Raw genomic sequence first — 18,817 nt, forward strand, 5'->3', positions numbered from 1 at the left:
TCTGGTGTTCAGTCTGCCTGGCCAGCATGGTGAAACCCCATCTCTACTAAAAATACAAAAATTAGCTGAATGCAGTGGCGCACCTGAAGTCCTGGCCACTCGGGAGGCAGAGGCTGGAGAACTGCTTAAACCCGGGAGGCGCAAGTTGCAGTGAGCTGAGATCATGACACTGCACCCCAGCCTGGGCAACGGAGCAAGACTCCATCTCGGGAAAAAAAGTTTTAAAATGGAGATATAATTCACAGACCATAAAATTCATCTTTCAAAGTTAACAATTCAGTGGTTTCTAGTATATTCACAAAGTTGCGCAGCTGTCATTGTTAATTCCACAACGATTTCACCATCTTCCAAAGAAACCCCATCCCTGTTAGCTGTCATGCCTCTTGGCTATTCCTCCAGTCCCTGGCAACCACCAATCTACTTTGTCTCTTATACATAGATTTGCCTGTTCTGGATATTTCACATAAACAGAATCACACAATATGTGGTCTTTTGTGTCTGGCCTCTTTCACGTAATGTTTGCAGGGTTCACCCAGGCCGTGGCGTGTGTCAGAATTTCCTTTATTTTTATGGCCAAATAATATTCCATTGTACAGAGAGAACACGTTGCATTTTTCCATTCGTCTGCGGCTGGACATTTGGGTTGCTTCTACCGTGTGACTTTTGAGTAATGCTTCTGTAATGCGGGAGCACAGGTTTGGGTGAAAAGAGGTTTTCAATTCTCTTGGGCATAGACCTTTTATTAGGTTACACTTTTATCTATCTCAATAGTTCTGATATTGGACATCCTGGTGGTGTGGTTTCATCTCTTCATGGACTTGGACCACTGCTGTGCCTTCCCTGCTCAATGGGTGGTGCCCTGGGGCACAGGTGGGCGTCTGGGGCTGGCACTGTGGCTGGGTACTACAGCTTCCTCTCCTGCCCTGTGGCAGAGCCAAGCCTCTTGCAGGACTGTTGCCAGCATGGGATGAGCCTATGAAAGCACAGGGCACGCAGTAGGTCCACAGTTACCACGGGCAGCCTGGGCAAGCCTGGCAGGGTCCAGATGGCAGGTATGTTTCGGCGCTGCTGTGGGTCTTGTGCTCTGCTTTAGGCAGAACGTCCTGAGTTTGTCTTCTGTGAATGAATGACGCATGAGCATGCCAAATATCCTTTATGTGAGAGAAGAGGAGAGGGCTGGCTTGATTGATTGTGGGAGGGGAAGAGCTTGGATCTTATAATTTTTATTTAAGAAAATTAGGGATAAAACCCCAAATATGACCATTTGCTGCCATTAGCCTGACAGATGAGCAGCTGACTCCCCAGTCCTGTCCCTCTGCACTGCTTCTCCCTGTCCTGGGTCTGTTCTGTTACATGGAGTTCCTGAGGGCAGCCCTACAGCCAGGGAAACCTGCCCAGGGCTCACTGCTGTTGAAAGTGAATGAAGAACGTTCGGATTTCCTTTGGGTGTACGGTGATGATGGGGCCTCCTGGTGGCCTCGAGGAAGAGGTGGTGTCACCTAGGGGAACAGAGGTGATCTGTCCAGTGTGGCCCTGGATGCCTCCTCCCAGCCTCTCTTTCACCACACTGCACCTGCATCTGTCGACAGTCTGCTGTGGCTCCCACTGTGGCAATGGCCTGTAGCCACCCCCTTCTCCCAGAACTCCTGTGGGTCTCTTGCATTGCTGCCCACCCCAAGGGCAATTCCTAGGTTGTTCCTGGCCCCAGTGGCCTCACTTCCCCTGAGTGTTGCACTCAAAGCCCCAGAGCTTTCTGAGACTATCTGGTGAGCCTGCCCTCGCCTCACCAGGCTCCCCTGAAGGCATGGCCTGGGCTTGGGCTCCAGCCTTGGGAGGGAGCCTTTCACTGATCTATCACTCATCCATCTTCCATCCTTCTTTCCAACCAACGGTCATCTTTCCTCCCTCCCTCCTTCCCTCCCTCCCACCACTGACGGAGTGTGCACCATGCACCCGGCACCATGCTGTGTGCAGTGAAGGGCAGGAGCTGCACAGGGCAGAGGAAACCCCTGGGGCCAGGAGAGCAGAGGAGGCATTTGGCCTGGCTGGGGACTCTGGGGAGGTCTCCTGGGGAGCTTGAGCGGGTGCTGGCCACAATAGACGGAACCTGTGCATTCCAGGCAGAGGGCGTGGTGTGGACACGGACTGGAGGCTGGAAGCTGCCTGTAGTGCAGGAGCTCACAGTGGCGCATGCCGTGTGAGGCACGGACTGGCTGATGGGCGGAGGTCAGCAGGGCCAAGGTGGGCAGAAGCCCCTGGGCCCCTCACAAGCCTGGGGTTCTCACGCAGGGCGCAGGCAAGGTGTGCAGTCTGTGTGTACACACGTGCATGTGCACACACACGCCTGTGGAGCCCTGCAGGCGGACCCTAACCCAAAGCCTTCCTTAACCGACTGGGAGGGCTGCAGGTTCAGAGCGGGAAAGCAGCCCCGCATGGTCACACAGGCCAGACAGGCAGGTGGTTGGATGTGCACTGGGTCTGACCGGCTCCTGAGCCTGGCTGGGAATCCTGGGTAGGGGGCTGAAGCAGGGGTCCCCAAACCTCTGCGGTGGCCAGACTCCGTTCTCCAGCTCCAGCGGTGCAGCGTGCTGACATCCCAGGTCCCTGTGAGCGAGCGCTCCTCCACTGCCACCACGGACCCCAGCGCCCGCAGCACAGCCTGCAGGGAGAGGAGCAGAGGGAGGGTAAGCTGCACCAAGTCCCAGATCTGAGCAGAGAACCCAGACAGCAGCCGGGCGGACACACCAGGAACTCAGCATACTTGGGGCCCAGGCCCTGCCCGGCACCTGACACAGCTCGCTCACCCGCTTCTCACAGGGTGGGACTGGCCCTGTTCTTTATGGATGAGGGCACTGAGGTGGGAGGCGTTTGCTTCACCAGGTGACCGAGCCTGAGGAGGTGTGGCATTTTGAACTGCCTGCCCCACGTGGAGTCCTCCTCTCCCCACATTGTTCTGGTGGCCCCATGCCCAGTCCAGGGAGGAAGCCAGCCAGAGTTACCCCATCCCCCCTTCCCAACAGGCATTGCCCCAGCCTCCCTTACAGCTAGGGGAGGCAGGAGACCCTTAGGGTTCTGGAAAAGTCTGTGGAGCAGGAGCGGTGGGACGGTTCTTGGAGAAGGTACCATGTGCTGATGGATAGAGAGAGAGCCACTCTTGGGCAAGACCCTTCTGGCCACTACCGCCCAGCCCCATCCCTGCCTTGAAATTTGCTCAAGAGGGAGGCCTGTGCCATCTCTTGACTGCAAACAAGGAGCCAGCGAAAGACAAAGAGCCAGTGTGCCAGCAATGGCGGGAAGATGACAGTGACCGGGCCCACAGTGACAGTGCTGGGGGCCTACCGGGACATGCTGGTTAGGTGAGAAAACACTGTCCCCTGTTCCAAACACGTGTTAGGTGTTTTGCGACTTGCAGCCAAACTAACTACATTCCTGTCCACACTCTTCCCACCCCGCCACGGTCCACACGGGGAAGGGGGCCAGGATGTCCATCCCAACCGTCTTCTCCTCTCAGGGCCTTGCTGCTTCCATCTGTGAAACCTGGGAGCCTAAGATGACCAGCTTCCAGGCCCTACGCTGGCCTCCTTGCTCCCCAGGGCAGGCTGGCCCTGCGCTGGGCACTGGAACCCCGCCATGGCCTGGACCTGCTCTCAGGCAGGCCAGGGACTGTGAGGAAGGGACGCCCGCTGCTCCGTGGTGAGGACCATGAAAGAGGGGGTGGCGGGCCCAGGAACACATCACAGTGAGAGGGTACGGGGCTTCTCTGTTTCCCCTGATGACGCAGATGTCAAAGGAGGCCAAGGAAGAAACACAGAGATTCACAGCAATTCTCCATGAGCAGGAAATGAAATAGAAGGAATGGAAGCTGGGGAAGAAAGGAGGCGGCTCAGGCCCCACGTGCTGGGAGGGAGCATGTGCAGGCTGTGGGGGGCGGAGCCTCGCCTGACAGTGGGGCTCAGCGGGCAACACCAGCCAAGAGGAAGCCAGAAAGGCGACCAGGCCTGGGGGCCCCAACACTGCACAAGGCCCCTTGGTGCCAGGGCCTCTCAATGGCCTTCTGGGCAAAGAACTCTCACCTCTCTCCCCTTTTTACAGGGGGGGGGAAACTGAGGCCTAGAGGCATGGGGTGCCTGAGACGCCCCCGTAGAGGGACCTGGGTGTGGACCCTGGATTGTCTAAGCCACCTTTCAAAGCGACTCTACAGAGAAATGTTTTGTTTTCTGATTACACAGATGATGGCTGTGCTGTTTTAAGAGTTTAGCTACAAGAATAAATATGAATAAATAAACAATAGGCCACTCACCTCTGTAATCCCAGCACTTCAGGAGGCTGAGGCAGGCAGATTGCTTGAGCCCAGGAGTTTGAGATCAGCCTGGGCAACACAGCAAGACCCTGTCTCTACTAAAAATAAAAATATTAGCTGGGCATGGTGGTGCATCTCTGTGGTCCTGGCTACTTGGGAGGTTGAGGTGGGAGGATCACTTGAGCCCGGGAGGCAGGGGTTGCAGTGAGCTGAGCTTGTGCCACTGCACTCCAGACTGGGCATAGAGTGAGATCCTGTCTCTCTCACACAAAAACCCTTAAAATACAGGCCAGTTGTAATACCTGACAAACCCAGAAGACTGAAGAAGGGAGGAGCGGGGCCCATACCAGCGTCCATTTGGGAGGATGCCCTGGTGGGTCTCTTTGTCAAGGCAGTTTCTTGGGGTTTCATCTAGGGTTTGCTTCCCTGGCTCATGGTCTGGAGGTGAGGTGGGGGTGGGGAAGTTCACCTCCAGATTCACTGTCACTGGCTGAGACAGGACGGGGTCCTCGTCCACTTCATACAGATGGTGGAGCCGCAGCAGGACACGGCGGAGGTCAGCCTGCGCTTCCCCTTGATGGCCTTTAGGGACAGAGGAAGGTGGCAGTGAAGGCCCTCATCAACCAACCCCATGCCCCTGGTCCATACCCAGTGCTTTACACATTCAGCTCCATTTCCTACCCTTAACCTCCCTGATATGGTTGGACTGTGTCCCCATCCAAATCTTACCTTGAAGTGTAGCTCTCATAATGTCCACGTGTTGTGGGAGGGACAATTAGGAGGTAATTGAATCATGGGGTGAGGCTTTCCTGTGCTGTTCTCCTGACAGTGAAACATGAGATCTGATGGTTTAGTAAAGGGCAGTTGCCCTGAACGTGCTCTCTTGCCTGCCGCCATGTAAGACGTGCCTTTGTTCTTCATCTACCTTCCACCATGATTGTGAGGTGCCCCCAGCCATGTGGAACTGTGAGTCCATTAAACCTTTTTCCTTCATATATTACCCAGACTCAGGGATGTCTTTATTAGCAGCATGAGAACAGACTAATACACTCCCTGTGAGACAGCAGACACAGCCCCCACTTGACAAGGAAACCAGGGCTCAGAGAGGGGCAGTCATGTGCACAGCAGAGTGAGGATTTGCACCCAGGTCTCGCTGACTCTAAGGCTGCCCACCATGAGACCAGCTGCAATGTCTCCATCCTTGTCCACTGTTGTAGGCATGATGGGGCATGTCCTCATATAGTCCAGTCTCTCCTTCCCTGCCCACTTTGAAGTCAGGGGAGGTTGCGTGGCCTCTGTGGCAAACTGAGCTGAAGTGACACAGTACCTTCCGGCAGAAGCTTTTTCCTGCCTTGGTGAGTGAGGAAGCATGTGCTGCAATACAGCCTCCATCAGCGGGGGCCCTGGTGGCCACAGCAAGAAAACCCTTCCTGCTAACACCACTGGATGCACAGCATGGGGGAGAAATGAATGTATACTGCTAAGACCATGGGCATTTGGGGCTCTTTGTTACTGCAGCATACACCAGCCACCCTGACTGATAACAATGCTGTCATTCACCACGTGATGTATGTGACCTCCTGTCCTGTCCCTGACTTTCCCACTCAGAAAGGCTCATTGCCATTGCTCCTGTTTTACAAATGGGAAGACCAGGGCTCAAAGGAAAGCACTGAGTTCAAGGTCCTGGAGAGGCGGCCTGGTTAACATAGGGTTTCCTAAACCCTGGCTGGTAGAACCTCACCTTTCTGGAGATTCTGCGTGTGCTCCGTGTGGTTGGAGCTGTAGCGCCAGCCGGAGATACTCAGGATCTGCAGGTGAAGATTCGGGGGCAGCGTCACGGCCTCTTGCTGCTGGGGTCCTGGGGGCTTCAGGGCAGTCCCTGCAAGGCAGATGGACAGAGTGACGATGGGGTTTGAGGCTCAACTCTTCCTCCTGGCACTCACAGCTCTCCACATTCCGTGTCTCTGCCCTGCCAGCCACCTCCCACACATCCTTGTGGGTAGCCTACCACCAGCCCAAAATGCCTGTGTTCCCAGCACCCTGGGCTTCGGCTTCCCTGCCTTTGCTCAGACCATAGACTTTAGAGCTGGGAGGACCCTGACTCTCCTCAGCCGAGTCATTTTGAACTAGAGATCAGGAAAAGCAAGCCCAGAGGGCACAAAGCTTATTCAAGATAATGTGTCACCTTCCTGCAGAGCCTGCCTGCCTGCCCTCCCTCCCTCCCTTCCTTCTCTCCCTCCTTCCCTCTCTCGCTCTCTTTTTTCTCTTTTTCTCTCTTTTCCCTCCCTCCGTCCCTTTCTCTTTCTTTTGAGATAGGGACTTGCTCTGTCACGCAGGCTGGAGTGCAGTGGTGCTATCACAGCTCACTGCAGTCTCAGACTCCTGAGCTCAAGCTAGCCTCCCAACTCAGCCTCCCAAATAGCTGGGACTACAGGTACATGCCACCACCCTGGCCAATTTGTAAATTTTTTTTGTAGAGACAGGATCTCACAGGCTGGTCTTAAACTCCTGGGCTTAAGTGATCCTCCCGCCTTGGCCTCCCAAAGTGGTAGGATTACAGGCGTGAGCCACTGTGCTCGGCCAGAGCCCCGTTTTCTACTCAAGGTCTGGGACGCCAGTTCCACCAGTTTTGTCATCTACTGGTTTCTCTCTGCTCAGAAGGCACCTCGGCCCTCACTCCTTCCGAGTCTGGATGTTCAGCTGGAGCTACCATCTTCTTACAATATCTGACCTCCTCCCAGCGTGTGGTCTCACGCTGCTTCTCACCCACGAAACACCAGGCTCTTTATAGCACGGCTCCCTCTCCACCGGGGATTCTGGCTCTAGGCGAGCATGCCTCCCTGTCCAGCAGCCCATGGAAACTCTCTGGGGCCAGCGGCTTTCTGCGTCTCTGGCACATGGCACGGGCATACTGCCCCTGCTTGGTATATGCTGGCTGCATGGGTGAGTGACAGCCTGCCTGCTTGCTACTGCCCTGGGAAGGTTCTGGCTCTAAATCCAAAGCAGGGAGAACCATAAAAGCACATGCCAATTAAAACCTTCGCAGGTGGGTAGAAAAAGAAAAGAGTTTAAGGATTAGTGAGAATGGCACCAAGCTGTATCTAGCTCTTGGAGTTTTAAAGGCCGCTCCAAAAGACCGTCTTTAAATGTAATCATTGTTAATGCTTCTCATGTTCTGCTACTTTAATCGAGACACAGAATGACAAGGTTGCTGATCTACAGTGGCCTCAGTGGAGGTACAGAATGAAGTCCTTCAGATTAGACTAGAAACACCCCACCTGGTGCCAGCGCACCTAGATTCAGACCAATCTAGTCTTTATTTTTGAGACAGAGTCTCGCTCTGTCACCCAGGGTGGAGTGTAGTGGTGCAATCCTGGCTCTCTGCAACCTCTGCCTCCCAGGTTCAAGCGATTCTCCTGCCTCAGCCTCTGGGGTAGCTGGGATTACAAGCAGACGCCACCACGCCCAGCTAACAAACCAGTCTTTTAAATGCTGAGCCTCCAGACCTAAAGTAACGTAGTGACATAACATCATATTAAGAAAGGAAAACATTCATCAGAGAAGAAAATGGAGAGGACTCAGGGAAGAGGCATATGGTGAAAGGGGTGAGCCCCAGTTCTGTACCTACTACTTGTATGACGTTAAGTGAGCCACTATTTGCCCTCGGTTTGCCCATTTGTTAAGTGAGGGGCTTGGGCTAGAGGTCACTGAGGTCCCTTCCTGCCCCACAAGCCCCTCACAAGCCCCGCCCTGCCAGGCTGGTGCTGGGGCAGTGCTGACGTGGACTCTGGAGGGGCATACCGGGCAGCTCTCCGAATAGCACTACCGGCCTGTGCTGCAGTGCCAGTGCGCTCCTCTGGCGCAGAGCCGCGGTGAGGGGCCAGGGTCCCAGCAGAAGCCAGAGCACCGGGTGGACGATGGAGGTGTCGTTCAGCGTGAGGTTGTAGCCCAGGTCCCAGTCGAAGTTGTTCCACAGCCGCCGGTGGAGCATGACCTGTGTGAAGGAGGTGTCCGCGGGGCGTGCCCTGCATCTGGGCATGCCTGTTGGGGCTGTGAACAGACCATGCCTCCTACCTCCACCTGCCCGTTCCCTTGGCTGGAGATGCCATGAGCCCGCTCCGACAGCAGCACAAGCCTGCTTTCAGCATCCTCCACGAAAGCCGACTGAACCATGGGGTAGTAATTCTGCAGACAGAAACATCCCCAAGGGGGTGATTGCGGTGGAGGGCAACGTAGGTCGGGCATCGCCCTCTGGCCACCCCAGCTAGCACGGCAGCCGTGTGGGGCCGGGACCCTGACTTTGGAGACCGACAGATCGGGGTTGGGACACCAGCTCCGTGGCTTCTGAGCATACGGCCCAGCTGACGTGGGTGCAGGCCCTGGCCAAGCACTTGCCATGGTCATCTCATGAATCCTCAGGATGAGAAAGGAAACTGAGGCACGAATCAAGGCACACACCATTCTTGTATGTGGCTGCACCGGAATTCGGACACCAGTCTGCCTCACGGCCTGCACTCTCAAGCCTGAACAGCAGGTTTTGAAAGAATTCTCGCTGGAGGCCAGGTGCAGCGGCTCACGCCTATAATCCCAGCACTTAGGGAGGCAGAGGCGGGCAGATCATCTGAGGTCAGGAGTTCAAGACCAGCCTGGCCAATGTAGTGAAACCCCGTCTCTACTAAAAACGCAAAAATTAGCTGGGCATGGCGGCACGTGCCTGTAATCCCAGCTACTCAGGAGGCTGAGGGAAGAGAATGGCCTGAACCCAGGAGGCGGAGGTTGCAGTGAGCTGAGACTGCTCCATTGCACTCCAGCCGGGGGGCCAGAGCGAGATTCCATCAATAACAAAAACAAAAACAAAAAAACCCCCCAAAACCAAAAAACAAAAAAAGAATTCTCACTGGAGGCCTCTACAAGTTGATACTTAGCGGGCCCAGGAAAGGTGCCCTCGGGAGCACGGCTTATGGGCATCGCAGGGCATACCCGGGCAATGCTGTTATTCACGTAGGGAAGGTAGGGCCTCCGCTGCATCTGGTAGCCGTTGTTGTCCGAGTAGATGACCTGCTGGCTGTCGATGTCAGTGCTGGTCCTCAGGACAGCCTCGCGGTTCAGCTCCAGGGGCCCAGCCCGGTACTCCTGCTCTATGCGGTGGCAGAGTAGCTCCGCGTCATAGTCCTGCGGCACGTGGATGAGCCGGGAGCGGATCGCATATGTGTAATCCCGGGCCGTCATGTTCCTGCAGGAGACGAGACCGTCAGTAAGTAAAGCTCCAGGAACCTTCTAGATGCTTCCTTTTTCCTTCCCTTCCTTCACGTGGGTAGGGTGGGCAGGGCAAGGTAGGGCCAGCAGGCAGGGAGCCTTCTTGGGCCATGTGGACAATCGCACCACCCAGGACCCCGAGCAGCTGGGAGCAGCCTGGTTCCCTGACACGACAGGGCTGCCATGCTGGGCCTGTCTTACATCTGCTTTGATCACGGAATAACAGGTGCTCTGTGGCCACAGGGTCTGTGGGTCTCTCTCCCAGCTCTGAACTTAGCTCCTGACCAATGAGACACAGCACGTGCAAAGGCAGCCAGCACACAGACACCAGAGCAATTCACATCTTCATCAAACCACGTGTCAAGGACACCCCAGGCGCTGGGGTTCAGAGCAAAGATGGACCCTCACTCCCTCAGCTGCCTGCCCGCGTGCGCTGACCGTGCCAAGCTGTGGGGTCACCCCAAGGGGAGGCACCTGTAGAAGTACTGCCGGATCTCAGTCACAAGCTGTCCCACCACGATCTCCATTCCCACAGCTTCCCAGGCGGGCACCGCGGCCTTGCCCGGTGTGAACAGGTAGTTATCGGAAATGGGGCCCTGTCTCACATCACCGTTGACGTGGTACTCCAGGAACTCCTGGGTCATGCGCACCGTTCGATTGCCCTGTCTGCAGAGGCAGGAGAGAGAAGACGTCAGCCCTGCACAAGCTCTCACAGACACAGGCTGGCAAGCCCCTCTCCCCAGATGCCATCTGAGTGGCCTGCGTAGCACTCACAAGGCCACGAGGCCCGGCTCATCTAGAAGCCCTAAGACCCCACCCACAGCCAGCGTGGCCTGAGACTCCATCTTGTTCCAGGGCAGGTCACAAAGGAGGAGTGGGACAGAGCCTGCAGACAGGGGCCGTGAGCTGCCAGCACAGGGTACCCCCAGAAGTGGAACTGGCTTACCCAGGCCGTGGTCTGCAAGTGAAACCAGTGCAGCAACGGGCTTCTGCCACGCTGACCTGGAGCTGGCCAGCAGGACACCAATGTGTACAAACCCCATGTTACAGGCGAGGGCCTTCACTGACTTCACCTCCTTAAATTCTCCCAACCCCCACGGGCAGGGACTATGAACCCCCGCCATTCCCGAGGACCCGGAGGCTGGAAGTTGAGACATCATGCACCTCAGATGACACATCTAGGCAGCGTGCAAGCCAGAATTCCAGTTCAGCCCCAGCTCCCAGTTCTGTGCTCCCTCCCATCTGTTAGGATGCTTGTGTTAGAACAGGAGAAGAGTGGGAGGGGGTCAAGTATTTTTTATTTTATTTTTGGAGACCATGTCTCACTCTGTCACCCAGGCTGGAGTGCAATAGCATGATTTTAGCTCACTGCAACTTCCGACTGCCGGGTTCAAGCGATTCTCCTGCCTCAGCCTCCTGAGTAATTGGGATTACAGGCATGTGTCACCACGCCCAGCTAATTTTTGTATTTTCAGTAGAGACAGGATTTCACCATGTGAGTCAGGCTGGTCTCAAACTCCTGACCTCCGGTGATCCACCTGACTTGGCCTCCCAAAGCACTGGATTATGGGCATGAGCCATTGCACCCAGTCCAAGTATTTTAACTGTAAAATGCAATGTTTGGCCGAAGCAAGTGCAAAAGTGATGCGTTTGTATTTGAGTCTTGGCCTGGCTGTGGGTGGACAATGAGGTGGATGGCCTCCACACCCACTTCTCCGTGGGAACGTGGTCAGGGTGGGGAAGGAGAGGGAGGCAGGCCGAGGAGGGCTCTACTGAGTGCCCGTGGAAGAGGAGAAAGAGAAGGACTGAGCCTCTGGCCCTGCATCCCTTGCTTCCAGCGTCCTTTTAAAAAGCTCCCGTGGGGCCATCAAAAGAGTAAAAAGATAAGCTATGGAATGGGAGGAGGGATTTGCAAATCATAAATCGAACATGGGACTTGTAGCTAGAATATATAAAGAACTCTTACAACTCAATAATAAAAGACAAGCCAATTTAGAAATAAGCAAAGGATCTAAAGACACATTTCACCACAGCAGATATGTCAGTGGCCAGTAAGTCCATGAAGAGATGCTCACCATCATTAGTTAGCAGGAAAATGCAAATCAAAGCCATCATGAGATGCCACTTCTCGCCCACGAGAATGGCTATAATTGAAAAGACAGAAAATAACCAGTGTAGGCGAGGATGTGAAGAAATCGGAACCCTCATCTGCTGCTGGGAGGAACAGAAAATGGTGCAGCCGCTTTGGAAAACGGTCTGGCAGTTCCTCAAAGAGTTAAACATAGAGTTAGCTTATGACCGAGTAATTCTACTCCTGGCTATGTACCCAGGAGAAATAAAAATGTATGTCCACACAAAAAGTTGTACATGAATGCTCAGAGCAGCACTCTTGATAGTAGCTAACAAGTAGAAACAACCCAAATGTCCATCAACTAAAGAATGGATAAACAAAATGTGGTACCTACATGCAGTGGAATAGTATTCAGCCATGAAAAGGAACGAGGTACTGATACATGCTGCGGTACCGATGAACCTTGAAAACATGCCAAGTGGGCTGGGCATGGCGGTTCACACCTGTAATCCTGGCACTTTGAGAGGCTGAGGGAGGTGATCGCTTGAGCTCAGGAGTTTAAGATGGGCCTGGGCAACATGAAGAAACTCCATCTCTACAAAACATACAAGAATTAGCTGGGTGTGGTGGTACGCACATGCAGTCCCAGCTGAGGTGGGAGGATCACTTGAGCTCCGGAGGAGGCTGAGGCTGCAGTGAACCGTGATTGTGCAACTGCACTCCAGCCTAGATGACAGAGTGAGACTCTCTCCAAAAAAAAAAAAAAGAAAAAAATATGCAAAGTGAAAGAAGTGAGTTGCAGAAGGACCACATCTCATATGAACAGGCAAATCCATATAGACAGAAATAGACTAGGATGGCCAGGGCCCATGGGGGAGCGGAAGATGGGGAGTGATTGCTAAACGGCATGAGGTTTGTTTCTGGAGTAATGGAAATGTTCTAAAATTGATTGTGGCAATGGCTGCACAACTCTGTGAACACACCAGAAACCACTGACTCGCCCACTTGAGATGGGTGGATTGTGTGGTACGTGAGGTGCATCTGTCAGGCTGTTATGTAAGGAAGAAAAGTGCTCCCCTCAATCCAAACTTCCCCCGGGGCCGGTGTCTGCACACCTGGCTTTCCACCCCGGGCCTCTGCACAGGCGGTCTCCAGGTCCGGGGCATCCCCACGCACGCCCTTCAAGGTCTGAGACCTGACCCCAGGTGTTGTCTCCAGATGGCCCCTGCTCTGAATTCCAACAGCTCCTCCTTTCTGCCCAGGTGGCAGGCGCTGGTTTTGCAAGGCTTACCCCTGCTGGGGTTTTGGGAGCCTAGTAAGAACTCCTTTGTCCTTGATCGAGTTCAAAAGGCAGACAGACAGACAGGGCCACAAACGGGACAGGACGGCCTGAGCCCCAGCGCTGGAAATGACAGGTGGACCTTGGCTTAGGCATGTGGCATCTGTGGGCTGCCCTAAGGGGCATTTACAGCCAGGGCGGGGGCCTGAGCGAAGAAGGGGCAGGGCACACACTCTGCCTCTCCTGGCCTAACCTGGCAGGCTGGGACTATGCTGTGGTTTCCCCCATTTCTACAGCTCCTCTGCCCGAGTCCCCCTTGCCAGCCACCCACGCTGGCTGCTGTCACCCCTGCACCTGCCCCATCTCCCTTAGGAGAGACTCGACTGGGGCCCCATTTCAAGCCCCAGCTCTGTGGGCAGAGAACTGCTGGCAGTGACCTTGAGCTCTTCCCTGACACCCATCTCAGCACGAACACCCTCTCCCTTCCTCTCTCCCTCCTCTTCTTCTGTCTCCTCCTCCCATTTCCTGTCCCCTAACTCTCTGCCATGTACTCCTCTCGGTTAGGAGGTCACATCAGGAGACAACGTGGGTGTTCTGGCAGAGGCAGCTGGGCCTGATGAAGACTGCACCGACGTGGCCTGAGGAAAAACAAACCAGCCACGAGGCCTTTCCTGGGAGGTCAGCTGCCCTCCCTGATGTCCACAAATAGCTGCTGAATGAATACATGAATGAATGAATGAATGAATGAATGGTTGGGTGAGTGGAGAGATGGATGAGTCGGTAGGTACATAGGTGGGTGGGTAGATGAATGAATGATGAATGGGTGAGCAGGCAGATGGATAGGTAAGTGGATGAATGAGTGGGTGGATAATTGGGTGGATGGATAGATGGCTAGATAGCTGGGTGGGTAGATAAGGGGGTGGGTGATTAGATGGGTAAGTAGACAGGTGGGTGGGTGGGACTAGATTTTGAAAGTCTCTTCCTGTTTTAAAGACAGTATCACTATTTACTGAATAGAGATTTTACATTTCTCTAAAAAAAGAAAATAAATAAAAAGTGGATAACAGTAATTTTTTTTTTCCCCAGAGTGAGTACCTCAATGCTCATTTTTTTCTATGGATCAACAGCCCTGGAATGGAAAAGTATAAGAAAGCCTTTCCTGCATTGGCCCAAACTCACACTTCTAGAATTAAAAATCATAATAGCAAGAAGGGGCTTCACCACCATCTGTCCTTCCCAGAGGCAAGTGAGCAAATGGAGAATCCAGGTAGGGGCCTGACACACCCAGGCTCCAGGCATGCGTGTGCCTCACAGACAGCAATGGCTGCACCTTACCTCTCCCAGATGCTGTGCATCAGGTTGGTATCCTGGTCGAGCAGCACAATGTAGCAGTCGTTTGCCACAGGCACCAAGCGCCTGCCTGCGTGGCTGGTGTGTCTCCTCAGCCTGCGGCCAAATTGAAGGGTGCTGGCCACAGTGGCAGCTGGCTCCTGGGTGTCCTCCTGGGCCCCTGCAGCAGGTCTGATGCTATAGTGCCGGTAACTGAGGCCTGGGATTGTGGTCAGGATAAGCAGGTCGTATGCAGATGGGGTCTCTGTTGAGTTCTGGATCTGCGAGGCCAGCAGGATGGGACTTGTGTCAGCTCACACACCTGGACTGGGGTGTTCACGACCTGCTGAGGCAGCAGTGTCTTTCCTCTCTCACACCGTGCTGAGTTCCCCTCCCTACCCCCAGTTCTGGCTTTCTCCTCTTGGACCCCCCCCGCCCCAGATCACACTGGTCCTGGGAAAACCTTTCAGTGACCTGAAGATGGCTGGTTCTTGGGGTCCCCAAAGCTTCTCTTACTCCCAGCTCCTGAACACCCCCAGCTTCTTAGGTCATCCTTCATCAACCAAAAGTGATGACCCCCAAATCTAAACCCAAATCCACTGACCTCTTCTGGAACCTGAGACCCATGCCTATAGCTTCTTCCTTGACGCCTCCACCTGGATGGCCACAGCTGAGCTCACCAGCTACCCCATCCCACCCGCACCTGCTCTCCCCAGCATCCCCATCCAGCGACGGCCCTTCCAGCACCTGCCCTGCACCTTCCGCTCCCTGCTGTCCAGCCTTCTCTACCCCACCCCCTAGTCATCCCATCTCCCAGCCACTCCCCTTCCCCATCCCCCAGGCACCCATCCCTCACCCTCCAGCCACCCCCATCCTCCACCAAGGCCCCCCCCACATTGTCTTCCTGAAGCCTCTCATCTCCCTTCCCTGCGGCCCCTCCCTAGATAACTGCCCAGCATCCCCACTGCTGCCCCCACCACCCATCCACCGCAGCAACCAGAGTGAGCTTTTTGAGACCCCTGTCTGCAGCAATCGGGGAAGGAAGCCTCCTCTGGAACCCAGCCTCCTCTCCGGGGCCACCTTGTTCTCTCCTCTGGCCCCTGGGGCTCTGGCATCACCAGCCTTCCTTCCTGACACTCCTGCCTTTTCCTGCCTCTGAGCCTGTGCCACGCTGTGCCCTCCACCTGGACTGCCTTCTCCTGGGAGGAGCCGTCCCCTCATCCTCTCATCCCCATATGGAGAGACTGTTCCAGGTTAACTCTCTGGCCTCCACTCACCGCTGAGGTGTCTCATTTGGGGGGGGAGGGTGGAGGAGAGCAGTGGGCCCACTCAGTTCCTGTGCCCCTGTGGAGAGGCCTTTTTGGGGGATCCTATTAGCAAGCCCAATAATGGTGTACACACCCCCTCAACCCAGCCTTTATCCCAAATACAGCAGATACCTGTTCCATCTGCCCGATCCCGCACTGATATGGCCTGGCCCACCTATTTAAAATGTGTCCCCAGCCCTTGCAACTTGCTCTAGTGACTGTCCGCCTCACAGTGATCATCATCTATCATAGTCCATATTTTTCTTATTTTATTGATCACCTGTCTCTCCCACTGGAAGAGATGCCCCAGGCAGTGGGATTTCTGTCTGTTTGGTTAGTACACCAACCCTGGACCCAGAACGGGGCCTGACACACAGTAGGAGCTCCAGAAATGTGTGCTGAGGGAACCTGTTTTTTTTTTTTTTTTGAGAGGGAGTCTTTCTCTGTTGTCACGTGGGCTGGAGTGCAGTGGCACGATCTCACCTCACTGCAATCTCTGCCTCCCAGGTTCAAACAATTCCCCTGCCTCAGCCTCCCAAGTAGCTGGGACTATAGGTGTGCACCACCGCGCCCAGCTAATTTTTGTATTTTAGTAGACATGGGGTTTTATCATGTTGGCCACGATAGTTTCGATCTCCTGACCTCATGATCCGCCCGCCTTGGCCTCCTAAAGGGCTGGGGTTATAGGCGTGAGCCACTGCACCCAGCCCGAGGCAATCTACTCTTAATGGAGGCTGCATCTGGGTGGGGAAGGGTGTGCAGGGGTCTGCAAAGATCCGTAAGCTCCCTACACCTCTCCCTGTGCTGGACAAACTCCTCCTCAGTCTCAGTTCCAGCCGAGGGCCCCTCCCCTGGCTCCTGAGTCACCACTCCACACTGTCACGTCCATGTCTGTGTCCTGGGATGGGGCCTGGCCTCGCTCAGGTCCAGGGACCCAGCACCCAGCCCAGGGTTGGGCCCAGGATGGGCCTTTGGGTGCTTTGCCGAGTGAATGAGTGATGTTAGCCCCTCCTCCACCGCTCCAAGAAGGATCAGCTGGGTGGTGTGTCTGGCACCCTCTGGAACTGGAGTGGGCCTGACTCATGTGGGGTGTCTGGGTGGTGTGGGAAGAGGCAGTCCAGTCCCATCCCTAACATGGGCACCTCCATTAAGACTCCTGAAGACTTTCCCACATGCCAGGGTGGAAAGTCATATTAGATCACCAACATTCCCAAAGGCAGGCGAGTGAGGGAAAGCTTCCCACATGTGAGGCCCTTCTAGGGATCGGCCCATACAAGGGGGCCCAGTGAACAGGAGTGTGAACAGGCCAGGTGCAGTGGTTCACGTCATACTTTGGGAGGCCGAGGTGGGAGGATTACTTGAGGCCAGGAGTTTGAGACTAGCCTGGGCAACATAGTGAGACCCTGTCTCTACCAAAAATTAGCTATGTGTGGTGGTGTGTACCTGTGGTCCCAGTTACTTGGGAGGCTGAGGTGGGAGAATTGCTTGAGCCTGGGAGGTCGAGGCTGCAGTGAGCTGTGATTGTGCCACTTAACTCCAGCCTGCATGACAGAGTGAGACTTTGTTTCAAAAAAAAAAAAGGAAAATTGACACACTAAAATTTTTTTTAAAAGTGCAGTCAGGGCACAACAGTCAAACAGCTGATGGCACCTCCTAAGTCCCCCTTGGCATGAGTCCATGATGCCATGGACTGAATCTCTGTGTCCCTACAAATGGCTGACGTCCGGATTCCAAGTCATCACTTAGGAGGTGGGGCCTTGGGGAAGTGATTAGGTCAGAAGGGTGTGACCTTCAAGAATGGGATTAGTGCCCTTGTAAAGAAGACCTCAGAGAGCGCCCTTGGCCTCTTGTGAGGACACACAGGAAGATGGCAACCAGGAAGAGGCCCTCACCAGAACCCGGCCATGCTGGCACCTCGATCTTAGACTCCAGCCTCCAGAAGTGTGAGGAATTAACAAATGTCTGTTGTTTAAGCCATGTAGCCTATGATCCTTTTCACAGCAGCCAAGGCAGACTGTGACTGCATTAGTGCTGGGCACAGTACCCGGCCTTGGTGCAGGGGAAGGCTCAGCTCACAGCTGGTGGGGGCTGAACGTGGAGCCCACCCCACCTCTCCCTCACTGGGGGACTCTGACCAGTCCCTTAGTCTCAGCAGCCTCCGAGTCCTCGAGGGGATGGCAGGGATGATGACACAGATGGCCCTCAACTTCTGGCCATACTGGCTCCCCAAGCCCAGCATCAGTCCGCTGGGTGGATCCGAGCGCCCTCAATAGCTGTGTGTTCCTGGGTGCTGTCTTCCTACAAGGGCGGGCTGTCACCCTTTCACGCCACCATGGCTTTTGATCCACCAAGGTTTGGAGGTTGGGAGTTTGCCACCTCCCAGCTGTGTGACCCTGGGGACTCTGTATGGTACAGTAAACATTATAGATTTGGTCTTTGTCTCCAGTTCTTGCCATAGAGCTCCTAAACCCACTGAACTTCCTGAGTGGCAGGAGTGTCTTCCAAAGTTCCTAACAACCCCTTCCAACCTCACTGAGCCTACGCTGTTGAGGTGCCTTCGGGCAGGGCCCGCACGTGGCTTCAGGATGGGGCTGCTCCCAAGGCAGTGAGCCCGGGTTGGAGGGTTGGGACACTTGGCTCTCCCTGCCTCACCTCGCCAGTGCTCCCCACAGCTGTCCCAGAGTTGTACCCTTTCGTTTTTTTTTTTGAGATGGAGTCTCAATTTGTCACCTAGGCTGGAGTACAGTGGCATGATCTTGGCGCACTGCAACCTCCGCCTTCCGGGTTCAAGTGATTCTCCTGCCTCAGCCTCCCAAGTAGCTGGGATTACAGGTGCCTGCCACCACGCCTGGCTAATTTTTGTATGTTTAATTACAGATAGGATTTCACCACGTTGGCCAGGCTGGTCTTGAACTCCTGACCTCAGGTGATCCACCTGTCTCAGCCTCCCAAAGTGCTGGGATTACAGGCGTGAGTCACTGCACCTGGCCAGCTGTACTCTTTTTAATGAGACTGTCACGGTAAGTATGGCGCTTGCCTGAGTTCTGAGTCATTCTAGTGAATTATTGGGGGCGTGTGTATCATGGGAACCCCAGAATTCAGTCAGTAGGACACAAGTGTGGTAGCCTGGGAACCCCATTTGTGTCTGTGTCTGAAATGAGGGGTCTTGTGAGACTGAGCCCCTGACTTGTGAGGCCTGGGCTCTCTCCAGGTACTTAGTTCACGAATGAATTGATTTTAGGACACTCAGTTGGTGTCAGAAAAGTGGAAGATTG

At 54.7% G+C, this 18,817-nt stretch overlaps 1 protein-coding gene across 2 annotated transcripts in view; it reads right to left on the bottom strand.

Moving 5' to 3' along the window:
- Positions 1 to 254: 254 nt before the first annotated feature.
- Positions 255 to 18,817, bottom strand: part of MAN2B2 (mannosidase alpha class 2B member 2) — a 47,070-nt gene continuing 28,507 nt past the window's right edge. The window contains exons 11-19 of one of the 2 annotated variants that reach the window (XM_074395866.1): positions 14,242 to 14,516; positions 10,031 to 10,222; positions 9,281 to 9,533; positions 8,375 to 8,485; positions 8,102 to 8,294; positions 6,042 to 6,179; positions 4,770 to 4,882; positions 2,542 to 2,659; positions 255 to 1,151 (exon numbers count right to left, since the gene is read on the bottom strand). In XM_074395866.1, the coding sequence (XP_074251967.1) occupies positions 1,090 to 1,151; positions 2,542 to 2,659; positions 4,770 to 4,882; positions 6,042 to 6,179; positions 8,102 to 8,294; positions 8,375 to 8,485; positions 9,281 to 9,533; positions 10,031 to 10,222; positions 14,242 to 14,516 (1,455 nt within the window). In that variant the 3' untranslated portion in view covers positions 255 to 1,089. Of the gene's footprint in view, positions 1,500 to 2,541; positions 2,660 to 4,769; positions 4,883 to 6,041; positions 6,180 to 8,101; positions 8,295 to 8,374; positions 8,486 to 9,280; positions 9,534 to 10,030; positions 10,223 to 14,241; positions 14,517 to 18,817 lie in introns of both variants that reach the window. The other variant, XM_003934652.4, reaches the window with a different exon arrangement.

This window comes from Saimiri boliviensis, chromosome 3 (genome assembly GCF_048565385.1).
Source record: "Saimiri boliviensis isolate mSaiBol1 chromosome 3, mSaiBol1.pri, whole genome shotgun sequence".
Taxonomy (NCBI): Eukaryota; Metazoa; Chordata; class Mammalia; order Primates; family Cebidae; genus Saimiri; species Saimiri boliviensis.